This window comes from Gobio gobio (assembly GCF_949357685.1).
Source record: "Gobio gobio genome assembly, chromosome: 13".
In the NCBI taxonomy this organism is placed as follows: domain Eukaryota; kingdom Metazoa; phylum Chordata; class Actinopteri; order Cypriniformes; family Gobionidae; genus Gobio; species Gobio gobio.
Genome location: NC_137106.1, coordinates 22,407,238 through 22,421,509, shown reverse-complemented (window position 1 = coordinate 22,421,509; position 14,272 = coordinate 22,407,238). Strand labels below are relative to the sequence as shown.

The following is a 14,272-nucleotide window of genomic DNA, read 5'->3' as shown; positions in this document are numbered from 1 at the left end:
TTTACTCCTCATTTCTTTTGTTGTCTACATACTCCCTGTAGTAACCAAGCAACACCATGTCAACTCAATAAACAATATTTTCTCCAGAGGGCTCATTACCAGTTGAACATTTAGAAACATCATGAACTTGTACAATAAATTGTATTGCTTTTGAATGAACAGAAAATATTTACCTGGTGTCCGAACTGGGTAGGTTGAGCTCCGTAGAGTTGTATACCAAACCTCCTTCACTGGTCTGCAAAGACCAAAATTCAAGCAAGCAAATATTAGAGCTACATTTTGTATTAGTTAATTAATTAATTGCACGTTAACTTTGAAAGTCCTAAAAAATACATTAAATGGACCCACTTTATATTATGTGGCCTTAACTACTATGTACTAACATTTAAATTAATCATTTGATACAATGCACTTATTGTGTACATACATGTTTTTACATTGTACTTACATTTTAAAAATTACCTGCATGTGATTACATCTGTAATTAATTTCTGTAGTTCCATTTATAATTACACTGTTGACACTTCCCTTACACCTAACCCTACCCTTAAACTTACCCATACCACCACACCTGTCCCTAACCCTACCCGTATCCCACCTCAATATCAACAAAGGTGTTTTGCAATATAATATAAACACAATAAGTACATTGTACTTATTTTTTGATGTAAGTACATAGTAGTTAAGGCCACCTAATATAAAGTGGGACCAGTACCTCAATAAATCTGATATTTCTCATTTCTAGGCTTTTAGATTTAAGAAATACAATTACTCAATTAATAGTTTATTACAAGAACAGTGCACTAGTACAAATCAAACTAATATATTTAGAAATGTCTGTTAAATTTCTTAAAGTCTCCCTTTAAAATCACCTACTATTTAAGTAAATAAGGCTGATGGGACAATGATCTTGAAATATTCCTATTCAGGACCACTGACTAAAAAACTAAAGGGATAGTTCATCCAAAAATGAAAATGCTGTCATCATTTACTCACCCTCATGTCAATTCCAGATTATTTCTTTAGACTAGTAATAATATTTTTGATTTCATCAAATTTTTGTACAGAATTTTTCACATCTAAAAGTACAAAAGACACCGGAATGGAGCAGTTTAATCCATATCTTCTGAAGAGATATGATCACTTTATATGATGACCTTTTATTCACATGTCAGCGAACATACACAAAGATAATCAATCAAACGCTTGCTTGACGTGCAAGAACAAACTTTACTGGTTCTTGTGGAAACTCAAATGTGCTTGAGTCACACGCAAAAACAAACCTCAATGGTTCCTGTATGTCAAGCAAGTACTGCATGTACCTTTAGCCCTCTTATCTCAAGGTCATTTTAAGTGGATATATGCATTACAAAGCATGGACTGTACCCGTCTCCTCTCCCTCAGAACAGCCGCCTCTGCAGGATGGTTGAACCTAAACTTATGGCGTCCTCCTAAGGTAATCACTGCACCTTAGGAGAAATAGAGATGCAGGATAATACATCAGGATACTCACAATAAGTATTGTAAATACATTATTTTTTTTGTACATGAGATATGCATGGAGGGTTGCTTTCTGCACATTGTATTTACCTTGTGCAAGTCTGCAGGGCTCCAGGATTTCTCTTTCATTGACTATGCAGATATTCCCTAAGACTGGCTTCAGAGTCACCACCCCACTCTTATTTTCGATCTCACAGGAGGAACCTTCAGGCAAGACTGAGGGTTTGAGGTGCACGTTAATCACTGCTGTCCACTTCAAACAATTATATTTGCCATACTTCAGTCTATCAACACGTCAAATCAGAACACATTACGCTACAATTGCGATGTGGCCAAATATGCATCCTTGACCACTTCCGAAAGTGGTTTGAGTGACACCTATTTACACCTATAAAGAGCAATCCAGTGATTACATATTTTTGTAGACCAACCCAGAAGTTCACCCTGTCTCCCTTGACAAAAAACCAATAGGATTTTCCCATTGGCCTTTGATGTATTACAGAAAAGAAGCACTTTCACCAACAAAAGTATATAATTCTAAAAAGTTTTCTTCATCATTATAATCTTCACAAATCAATTTTGAAGTCTAAATACAGCCGCCGACTCGCCACAGATAAAAAGCTAAATGTAGGCTATAGACATCATCCCTGCAGAACTCTATTTAATGCTGTTAGATCCAGATGTAAACGGACCATAGTACTCAAAGATGTTCAGATGAATATGAGATACCTATGTGAGGCTCTTCCAGATTGTCGCCCTGAGGCCCAATTCTTGTCACTCCTTCCTGTAGCACCAAAATGTAAAAAAAAAAAAAAAAAACATTAAAAGGAGTCAATGTAAGCATTTTGTGTATGGCACGTTCTTCCTCCATTTTTTAATTTTTGTTTCTTTCACACCTCAAAGCCAAGCAAGGAATTTGTCTACTGTTTGTGAAGGATAAAAAGCCAGCTTATATAAGCCCGGATACAAGGACGCACAATCATTCCCAGGTGGTTTTAGCTTTTAAAGCAAGGAAACTGCTGAAATTGCAGTCTTGAGTCTTTTACGGGCTATCAGGACTAACCTCTTAGCACAGATTTACATACACCACTGAGTAACTCACTAAAATGTTCCAGCACATATCACACAAAAGTACGAAAGAAGGAAAGTGAAAAGAAGAGGGCAAATATCTGGACCACATGACCAAAGCTTTGGGCTGTTTTACCTTCCTGTGAGAAGAATCTCAAGATTTTTGCACATAGAACAAGAGAAGAAAAGACAGAAGAGAAATACAGGTGAAGGGAGAATCTATTGGAGGGAAAAGAGAAAGAATCATTGGTTAATGACCCGAAAGAGTGAAGAATTTTGTAGAGAAAAGACTTGCTGAAGGCAATATGGATGTGACAGGAAAAAGCAATGAATAACTAGCTGAATAATTCTACCCGAAGGTGGTAGATGGTGACGCCTGTGCTGAGGACGTCTGGCTCTATAGCAATGAGGTGGGGCAGAAGCGAGTGGATAAGAACTCCTGCCCTGTCCTGGTTAATGTTCACACTGTAGCGCTCCAACAGGGCTCGCTTATCATGCCAACTGTCAGACCAGTCTTTAGTCAGCTGCTCCACCTGCAGAGGAAACATTAGAGACTATGAAAATAAGCACACAAACACACAGAAGAATGATAATGAAAAATTTAAAAGCTGACTTCTATAGGAAACAAAAGAGAATCGTCCTAGGAAGACAACAATACAGTTACAGAATTGCTTATAAAAGTACACTACTGTTCAAAAGTCTGGGGTCAGATTTTTGTTTGTTTTTTTGTTAGTAAAGACATTTACATTGTCAGTAAAGACATTTATAATGTAACAAAATATTTCTCTTTCAAACAAATGCTGTTCTTTTAAACTTTTTTTTCATCTTAGAATCCTGAAGAGTTTCCACAGAAATATTAAGCAGCACAACTGTTTTCAACATCATGTGCAGCATATTAGAATGATTTCTGAAGGATCATGTGACATTGAATACTGAAGTAATGGCTGCTGAAAATTCAGCTGTGCCATCTCCGAAACAAAATATGGTACATTTTAAAATATATTTAAATAGAACACTTGAGAGATATACACACAATTAAGAGAAATAATTGCAATAATGAGATTCAAAGTCACACTACGAGATATGAAGTTGCATTTACATGAAATAGTAGAAATTATAAACTTTAAAGTGATATTGTGACTGAGGTATGATATAACTGATATAACAGAAATATGAAGAAATTATGAGAAAAGGTCAAAATTATGCAAGATACAGTATAAAGTCTCAATGTGATATACAAAATGCAGCCTTGGTGAGCATAAGAAGAGCGTTTCAAGGAGGAGAACTAACCTTCAGTTCATTCTGTAGGACTATATCAGACAAGCTACCTTCTCTCTCATCACTGAGCGATGGACTGGGGTTCCTCTGCTGTGGATGGAAAAGACAACTATCAGTCAGCAACTTGTGTATATATGAAAATGGAAATGTGGCTAACATCATTGGCATTGTGACACCATATCCTAACAAGGCACCTGACAAGTGTCCATTCCATCTTAATCCTAACCAGCTTATTGTTGTTGTGAAATTTGGACAGTGAAATCTCATTTGTTAAAATTCTCACTCCCTATAGTTCATTAGTAAACCTCAAATATGTTCTAAATGGCAACTTGACCTACTTGACAAGTTGGCCTTTTTTTAAAGAAGACTACATAATAATTTGGACTATAAAAAAAGGTTTTTAAGTTCCATGGCAATGCAATGCCAATTTTTGAGTGTTTACGCTTTCAAAAGATACCTAAAATGATTACTAAAATATGTGATAAGGAAAAAAGACAATAAAAAGCATGCCAAGTCACTGACACTTTCTGATACCATTTCAAAACTGAGCAGCATGCTCTTCAGACGATCAATTTCCTCTCGCAGTTCTCTGATCAACCTCACGTTGGCGTCCTGAGGTAAAACAAGTGTTGTTTATTTAGTTTCCTTAACTTCAACTCACAAGAAAAACATGTTCTGCAGATATCTGGATGCATTAGGACACACCTCATTGACTCTTGGCTTGTTGACGATGTTCCTGGCATGAGCTGCATAGCGGAGGGTGCTCAGAGTCTCATTGTAGCTGCTGCTGGATGGCGAGACAGCTGGCGGAAAATGAATCTCAGAATCAATTCTTCTGGCACTGCAAGAAACACCAATTTTCTTCACTCTGAATGACTTACTTGCGATCATGAAGGTTTTGGAGTTGCCGCCCAGACTGTCTTTTAGAAGCCAGGTGAGGACAGAGTCCCTGTAGGGAATGAAGCAGTGTCTGCGCCCGCTGCCCGACAGAGAGCTGGACTGGCTGCCCACGGTGCTCCCTTCACCCTCACTGAGCACACTGTTAATGCTCTGACTGCTGCTGAACATCTGAGAGTTTTGGGCTAGAAAAACAAAGTGAAATGTGATGACAAGGAAGATAAGAAAGGATGGTAAGAGTAAAGAAGGCCAGTGCCTACCAAGAGCTGAGATGACAATGCCAAGGGTGACAAGAGATTTGTTGATGTTGGCTCCTTCTGTTATTCGGTCTCTGCAGTATTGAGGGTCTGCTCGTTCACTGACACAACACAAAGAGGGTCAGTTTCAGAACTTTACTCTTCACCATAATGCTTGCCTTCCAGAGATCACCCACTAGGGGGCAACTTGGTCATATATCATGGTTCTCTATTATGTTCAGTATTATGTCCAATCCTGCTCCTTGAGCACCCCTGTCCTGCAGAGTTCAGCTCCAACCCCAATTAAACACACCTGAACCAGCTAATCAAGGTCTTACTAGGCAAACTAGAAACTTTCAGGCAGGTGTGTTGAGGCGAGTTGGAGCTTAGCTTTGCAGGACAGTGCCCCTCCAGGACCAAGTTTGGACACCCCTGATGGGTGACATTTTCTACTGGATCTATACCGCCTGAAAGGAATGATTGTTTAAGTTCAAACAAAGACACTAACCTGCCAGCCAGGTCCACCAAGTTGATCTTGCTCACTATTTCTGAAGGAAGGTTATTTTCTAGAATAGCCTATAAAAAGAAAACACTGTTCTCACTATAATATACACCACACTGAAAAAATAGGTGTAGAAACCATGTTCACTAGGAAATTGCTATAACTATAACTGCAGTTTTATATAGAATAGCTGTAACTATCACAAATAATTAGAACTACTGCAAGTAATACATTGGATTAAACATGACATTTTGAAGTAGAAAAACTGAAATAGAATTTTATAGTAAAACATACTCATGTAATTTTTGTTTTATTTACAGTGTGTACCATTCAACAGTTTGGGGTCAGTAAGATTTGTTATGTTTTTAAAGTCTTCAGTCCTTAGCAAGCCTGCATTTATTTGATCAAACTACAGGAAAACAGTACTATTGTGAAATATTATTACAATTTAAAATATCTATTTTCCATTTGAATATATTTTAAAGTGTAATTTATTTCTGTGATGGCAAAGATGAATTTTCAGCATCATTACTCCAGTTTTCAGTGTCACATGATCCTTCAGAAATCATTCTAATATGCTGATTTGAAGCTCAAGAAACATTTCTTCGTCTTTTTATTATTATTATTATTATTATTAATGTTATAAACAGTTGTACTGCTTAATATTCTTGTGGATACCATGATACATTTTTTTCAGGATTCTTTGATGAATATAAAGTTCAATTCTATTCAAGCCTATGTAACATTTTTATTAGCAATAGAAATCGTTTGATCAATGTAATGCGTCCTTGCTATATAAAAGTATTAACTTTGTTAAAATAAAAAAGGACCCACTTTATATTATGTGGCCTTGACTACTATGTACTAACATTTAAATTAATAATTTGATACAATGCACTTATTGTATACATACATGTTTTACATTGTACATACAAATTCTCACTGTCCCTAAAATTTGAATGGTAATGTAGAGGTGATTTAATTATATATTTTTTGCCACTTGGATAGTGAAGCAAGAAAATATCCAGTGTAACTTAGAGCTTTAAGGTGCAATCATATAACTACACTAGTTTAATGCAGTTTGCATTTTTTTTAAAAGACAAACAGGAGATTCAAACAGATTCAAACCTGTGTGTACTGAATAGTAAAGATGGCATGAGATCGACTGCTAGCATCATGAACATGTGTAGCAGCTGTGATGCGGTTAGCAATGCCCTCCTCAAGCAGATCCACTGCTTGTTTGTAGTCGGTCACCACATGCTGAGAAAGACCTATGATAAACACATAATAGCATCATCATCCTTTCCACAATTTGAGTAACAGATACTCTCTTCCTGCCTGAGAATGACACACAGATTGCTGTAAAAGGAAAAAAATCAGGAAGAGATTATGCTAAATCCTCTTTTAATATAAAGGGGACTGTGGTACTTATACATTTACTGTGTTTTACAGTGTAATTGGGCCTGAATTTAGCCTTTGCATTTGTTAGGTTTTAAATTATTATATATTTTAGTATTTGGACACTTTCTGGTTGTCCAGCTGGTGGTTAATCTGTCAGGAATTAGCAACAGTTCAATAATTAAAAACAGTTAAAATAATTGAAAAAAGTGAACATGGTTATGAGTAAAGTGTATATTTTGTTATTTGATGCTAGGTAAATTCAACCATTTCAAATATCCATTACATCCAAGTACGTTTTGGAGTTACTGTGTTCACATGTATGAGAAAGACATCTGGTCAATACACAATGACTTTCTACTCCGCTCCTAGCAGCCACATGGAAGTGAGGTCACTTCCTTTGCTGCACTGGGCTTTCTTCTAATACACACAATAACTGGATGTTGGACAAGAAGGAAGAGAGAGAGCAAAAGAAAGAGGAGGAGCAGAAACAGTCCTACAAGTTGACTACTCTCAGCACAATCTAAGGTGGAAATGAGGGTTTTTTCACACTTGTAGTCCAGTTCACTTGGTTTTTTTGGTCCGGAAAACAATACATTTAGTCCTGGTTCGCTTGGCGTTTAGTAATTTTTAAGACCAAACCTAAAGATCAGGATTCAGCTTCATCAGCTTCAGCATTCTGTCCTTTTTAAGGGCCACATCTTGTGACATTACATCATGTTTTTGGTTTGTTTAGATGTTTTTGAAGTTCCAAAAAATTACACTTCAGTTGTCTCAGTCCATAGTTACATTGTTGTTTTTATGGAAAACATTCAATATGACCATATAATGATTATCATTATATTACTATTATTAATACTATGAACAATAATAAATAAGAAGGTTTGTTTTGATGCGTTCCTATTTCGGTTGTACTGCACCAGAGTTCGTTTGGAAGCGGACCTATACCCATCTTCTCAGTGGTCTTGGTCCGCTTGTTTGGTGTGTACCAAGAAAGCGTTCACACTTATTTAAATTAACCGAGTTAATCGAACCAAACCTGCCAAGTGTGAACACACCCTGAGTTACAAATGCAAACAGTCAGGAACGAATAACTTGTGAACAAAATGACTTCTTTAATAAAAATACACAACCATTCATTAAACATTATTACACAGTGAGCGCTTTCCACATGTTTTCATAAGTGTAGGTTTACAAGAGGTAGTTTGAGGGGAAGGGGGTTCGCCAGACCCACATCAAGATGTTGGGTCTGGGATCTCACCATTGGCAATCCGAGGGGCGGCATAAACAGTTGTCTTTCAAATTCCCTCTACACGCAATAGGATAGCGCTACAACCAACCAGAGCAACGAAGAAGGTGAAGCGGAGCTAGTTGATAGATTAAACTTTTGCCGTATCCGGTCGGCAAAACTCTGAACACATCTTACTTTCTTAAGAATGACTTCAGTGCCGTTCTTTGTTCTTTCCTCAAAGAAAAGCTTAACTCCAAGTCTTCCAGAGTCGCGGCCAAAGCCGATTCGAAACACCACTGTTCGTCAGTTTCTTTGTTTTCAAGTAGCTGCGTCAATTCTGCCGTCATTATGTTAAGCCCGCCCACCGACTCTATACACGATGTGATTGGCCTGACCAGAGTTTGTTTTTTCCAGCTCACACTCCAATGGAGAGTTGCTAGACTACCCTGGCTGTAAATTAGATTTGTTGCCGCTGGGGTGCGTCTAGATTTCTAGGCTAGCAGTTTTGTTCTTTCTACAACAAATCAGCATGAAGACCATTTTTTGTTTGCTGTATGTGAACACTCACCCTGCACGTAGGGCCCCTTCTCTGGGTGTTCTCGAACCCTCAGGGGTGCTGGCTTCTTCTGCTCCGCACCTCTCAGCAGATCGCGGACACGCTCATTATAGATCTCTAAAAAACTGAGGGAAAAAGAGAGGTTGTGATTTAATTTCGCTTGCAGGCATATTTTTTGCTTCATTCTCAGGATATGTTTGTTGGTACTGTTGCGAAAGAGTCAAAGAAAAATAAACTGAGGGTTTCCCTCTCACCTTATTTCAACTCTACAACTCTGTCCATCTGCAGATTCAACTTCAGACCTAAAAAGACCCTTAATAAATGATGAAAAAAGGGTTGTTTTGTAAAAAAAAAAACATTCATGAAAACCCCATGGATAATGTAAAGTGGCAATGCTGGCAAAGATATGTCATTATTAAAAGGATAGTTCATCCAATAAAAATTTAAATTCTATCCCCGTTTACTCACCCTTATGTTTTTCGTGATTTCCGTTCATCTTCAGAACACAGATGTAGATATATATATGAGAATTTCTCCAGAATTTCTCTTAATCCAGTGTTTTAATCAAAGTCTTCTGAATACAATTGTATAGTATGATACAATAATCAATACAATTGTTACACATCAAATATGGTAAACAGAAGCTCAACTGTACTTGCGAGCAAGCATGTTTGATCTTCCATTTTCTATTTAATTTGTCAATCTTTTCAGAAGGCATGAATTAACAGCTTGATTTATATAGATTACTTTTACGATGTCGTAATCAATATTTTGAAGTGTCAACTTTGGTTGCATAGACTTTCATTGGAGGGACAGAAATATATTCAATTGTGATTTGAAGATGATGGAAATTATTCGTTTGGAACGACATGAGGGTGAGTAAGTGATGATTTTGTGTGAACTATCCCTTTAATGCCAATTACTTACTTGGCAGATCCTTGGTGTCAGTCCAATGGAGTCCTGCAAAGATGAAGAAGACGCATAATATTTAGGTTGAAATAAAGCTTTAATAACTTTCTCATGCTAATATTGTTACTCACCGGAGTCCCCATCATGGTGTATGTTTTCCCTGAGCCTGTCTGTCCATACGCAAACAGACACACGTTATAACCCTCTGAAGCCCCAGACAGGACACACACACCCAGGTCCTGAAAAACCTAGAGGAGATGGCACACTTTAGACTAATTTTTCAAAACCTGCCTGGATATCAAGGCGTTGAAATTCTTTCAAGGTTCTGTGTTCTTTGAAGGAGTACGTGATTGTTGATCCATGTTTGATTGAGAGAGAGAGAGACAGCCTGGTCTTTGAAGGTTATCTGCGTATGTTTGTATGTTTAGAATCTGCTGCATCTGAGACCCTCAGAGTGTGCCGAGATCAAGCTTTTACCTCTTTAACTGTAAGGAGAGGAGAAATGAAAATACAGAGACCTACTGCTCTCTCACCAGCCCCACTTGGACTGCTTTATTTTCCTCTTTCTCTTGCTTCAGTTTGTTTTTCTTCAGAATTCATTGAACTCCTGTGTATTAACGAAATCTCCTTGGCAGCATGTTGTCCATTTCAGTGCTACGCTGGCATTTATCCTGTGTTTATGTTACACTTCATCTTGACTAAGACACCGACACATGTCAGTTTCACACCCTGGACATGTTTAAAAAAGCATGCCATATCAACAACCCCCATTATGTATAGTAGAGTAACTGTGTAGATAAGAAATAAAAGAGGCATTGTACACAGTTAAGCTGTCTCCCATATATAATAAGGGAACTTACTGTTAAAAGATTTTTATGGGTTTTCACTGTAAATTATAAGTTGATTTGCTCTTTTTTCTTAAAAAATGTTTACATTTAAAAAAAAAATTCCGTAAAATTACATTAATATAATTATATAATATATCTAACCTTACATTTCTTCCCAAATATAATAAGGAAACGTACTGTCGCATTTTTACAGTCATGTAGTTAAAATTACAATTTGTTTTACAGTGTAGGTCTCAAAGGGAAAGCATGAACACACTGTAACAATGTTTATCAATGAGAAAAAAGGCAAAATCTGAAGCTATTTAATTGGCCATGCTATTTACGTATATGGCAATGTAATGTGTTCAAACAACCAACTGATAAAATAGGTATTAATTGCAAACAACAAGGATAATGGCTAACTACCACACATTTGTTTTTCATACACCTTTGTCTAACTTCATGAACTTTCAAAAGAATTACAAAAACTAAACACACAAAAGACATCTTTCTTTGTGTACTACAGGTGTGGGAGAGAGAGAAAGTAATTTGACCTTCACATCCATTGAAAACCCAGTGAGTCAGCAAAACAAGAGACTCTCTCAGGGTATTGTAACCCAGGTATGTATTTGGCAGAGATGAGAAGAGTCCTGGGGCCAGGCCGGCCTCTGTGTAGGGTGTGAATGGAGGCTAATTGGGATGCTGTCTGCAGGGAGAGCGGATCAGCATCTCGCAGCCGCTTCTGTCTGACTCGCTTTAATTAGCCTGAGTTTGATTCTTCAGCTTGAAAGAATCAGTGAGGGAGCTTGTTAGAGGAGTCCATCTTAACTCACTCTCCACTGAACTCAGCTCATGTTAGATGCTTTTCGCTGTCACAGCACTCTCTTTTTAATTTGCTCTCCCTGTCACTACTGGACTTTAGCCAAAGCACTCTCAAGTCTCAAACAAGTTCTTAAACAGCAGTATATGAGTGTTTATGGCTTCAATTAGTGAACTGGCACATGACATGGGCTTTGTTCGAAATTGCACCCTTTCCCTCATTCACTATTCCCTACATTAGTCTACTAATATAGTCCATTTGAAGGAGTGAGTGAATTCGGACACTGATTGTGCCACAAGGGCTGATGCTTTTGCATAGTTTGTGCTTGCTTTTTAATAATCATTTGAAACTTTGAAAGCTGGCAGCTCCAGTAGTAATGAAAACTACTGTACTCTGTACTCTGATGGAAAATAACATGTATAAACCTTAATTAAGCAATTTAATAATTCAAAAGAAATGTATATCTGTATGATTTGATATTACACTGTACCCACATTGGACCAGCGGTTTGGAAGGATGAATGATTCAGCTGCGGGCGTCATCTTCTGGCGAGATGCGGGATTTCATTTTATGAGACCCTAACAGAGCATTATGGGTATTCTCAATCAATCTAGCCGTTGAGTGTATATTGGTTGTACACTCATTATTGCAGTGCATTTTGCGATTAAATGAATGCACTCAATAACGTCAACTATGGCTTCGGACACCACTACAAATGGCTGTCGCCTCAAATAGAGCCCTATTTAAAGGTATGGGGGCGATTTCGAACAGAGCTATGTGATTTGTCTGACTACACTAAAAGCAAAACTTGCTCACTTGTGCTCCTAATTTAAAAACTTTACAACATTTAAGTGCAGTTTCCTTTGAGATGGTGCCACAATATAACATGCACAACTAGAAAATGGTGATGATCAATTATGACAGAATTCAGGAACATAATGCAAATGAAATTTACTTTGACAAACCAAACTGAATATTTTCAGTTTATTTGATAGACTGCAAAAAAAGGCAGCTCATGTTAACCGGTTTCACTGTGTAAACATTAATACACAACAACACAATGTTCAGTCTCTGACTGAAAGCAAGAAAAGCAGAGTTCCAAAAAATTACACTTCAGTTGTCTCAGTCCATAGTTACATTGTTGTTTTTATGGAAAACATTCAATATGACCATATAATGATAATCATTATATTACTATTATTAATACTATGAACAATAATAAAACATAAACGTTAAATCAGTAAAGAAATATATTACTTTAGTAGTAATACTGTGTACAATAACAGTATTAATGATGATCATAATAATAATGATAATAATAATAAAAGTGAATGAAATTCATTAAATGAAATGATTATTAAATTAAATTTAAATCCCCATCTAAGATTATGTGTGTGCATGCAAATATGAATGTGCACATGTGTACAGACATAGGAAACTTTGGACAAAAGCATCTGATGTTTGCTTTCCTCCTTTTTCCTCATACCACAAACAAAAACATATGCACTTCTGGTCACAATGCAAGAGGAAAGCTGAATATAGAGTTGATTCTGGACAGGAAGTTGTCCAGAAGGTCAGTGCTTTAGGCAACATGTGATCCCAAAGACCCATTTGAGGAGATGCCTAGTCTGGGAGGGGCAAATCCAAAAGTGGGGCAGGGAAAGGAAGCGTCAGGCGGTCTAAATTAATGGGAGATGACGTCTTTCAATAACAAACAACACCATCATGGGTTCAGTCTTGGCTTCTCAGTGAAAGAGTTTAATAAAGGCCTTGGTCAAAGACGCTAAAAGAGGAGGCTAAAAGCAGGATGCTTTAGGACGAATAATGAACACTGAAAATAAGGATGGATATGAAAGGTTGAAGGGAAACTCCACTCCATTAAGAAGCTGTTAGTGCGTAATACACCCACTTTAAAATCATAAGGCCTATAATCAGAGTGTGGAGCGCTACAGTGGGGAGAGGCTCTTTAATGTGGCTTTCTTAATAGCCACCTCTGAAAAACTCCTTGTTTCTTGTGAGATCTTTTGGGGAGTGCCAACTGAAGCCCATCCAAGGCAAGGGCCATCCCAGACCACAGACCAATACGTCAGTCCTGCCTTTATACAGAGCACAGGGACATAAATGCTGAAACACATGGTTTACATTTCAGGGAAACGTAAATAAGCAAGGAACACAAATATATAGTATTACAAAAAATGTATGTAAAATGTTACTGTTTTACTGTATTTTTGATCAAATAAATGCAGTCCTGGTGAGCATAAGAGACTTCTTTAAAAAAACGTTTTAAAAATCGTACTAAACTTTTGAACAGTAGTCTATGTAATATATTCAAATGCAAAATCATCACTGCAAAAACAAATAAAAACCTGAATGCAAAATGAAATAGGATGTTGACCACAACTTTAAATGATTGACTGTTGTTTTACAGAAAAAGAGCAGCTTGGGCATTGCACTGAATATCTTATTTTGTGTTCCATGCAAAAGAGAAATAATTTTTGTCACTTATGTTATTGTTGCCGATATAGAAGATTCAAATGTTGTATTCACAAACCTGGGAATAACAACAACTAGACTTGTTCTCACTGAGATATTTTCATATTATGACTCTGAGATCCTGTTTATAGCTGCATGCGACTGTAGGGAAAGCTGGGTTAAAGGGGTGGTGGAGAGGACTGTGGGAGAGAGAGAGAGAGAGAGAGAGAGAGAGAGAGAGAGAGAGAGAGAGAGAGAGAGCTGATTGGCAGGGGTTCAACTCGCTACACGATTGTCATACTTTCACAGACATTATGTGGGTCAAATTTGCAAGGGGAGGGAAGGAGGTCAGGGGATTCAGAGGGCTACACAGAGACGGCCTACAGAAAGAGCTAAAGTATGAGAGCGAGTGAGACACCAAGACACCAACTGTTGCGGCAATTAGCCGATGGAGGAAAAACTAAACTAAACTAAAGGATTAAAGGAAAAGACACAAAACCAAACTAATTTTTCTACTCCCATTTAAATAAAAGCTCTCCCCATCGCAGCTGTTCTTATGAGGGCAAATGACTTTCACA

At 37.4% G+C, this 14,272-nt stretch overlaps 1 protein-coding gene across 1 annotated transcript in view; it reads right to left on the bottom strand.

Moving 5' to 3' along the window:
- stard9 (StAR-related lipid transfer (START) domain containing 9) overlaps positions 1-14,272 on the bottom strand; it is a 48,426-nt gene that overhangs the window by 14,556 nt on the left and 19,598 nt on the right. Inside the window, exons 4-19 of the mRNA XM_079833009.1 lie at positions 9,707-9,823; positions 9,594-9,626; positions 8,921-8,979; positions 8,679-8,791; positions 6,610-6,752; positions 5,488-5,555; positions 5,004-5,101; positions 4,728-4,928; positions 4,552-4,649; positions 4,381-4,458; positions 3,859-3,936; positions 2,922-3,101; positions 2,230-2,284; positions 1,591-1,716; positions 1,387-1,469; positions 174-235 (exon numbers count right to left, since the gene is read on the bottom strand). Coding sequence (XP_079689135.1) covers positions 174-235; positions 1,387-1,469; positions 1,591-1,716; positions 2,230-2,284; positions 2,922-3,101; positions 3,859-3,936; positions 4,381-4,458; positions 4,552-4,649; positions 4,728-4,928; positions 5,004-5,101; positions 5,488-5,555; positions 6,610-6,752; positions 8,679-8,791; positions 8,921-8,979; positions 9,594-9,626; positions 9,707-9,823 — 1,592 coding nt within the window. The remainder of the gene's footprint in view (positions 1-173; positions 236-1,386; positions 1,470-1,590; positions 1,717-2,229; positions 2,285-2,921; positions 3,102-3,858; positions 3,937-4,380; positions 4,459-4,551; positions 4,650-4,727; positions 4,929-5,003; positions 5,102-5,487; positions 5,556-6,609; positions 6,753-8,678; positions 8,792-8,920; positions 8,980-9,593; positions 9,627-9,706; positions 9,824-14,272) is intronic.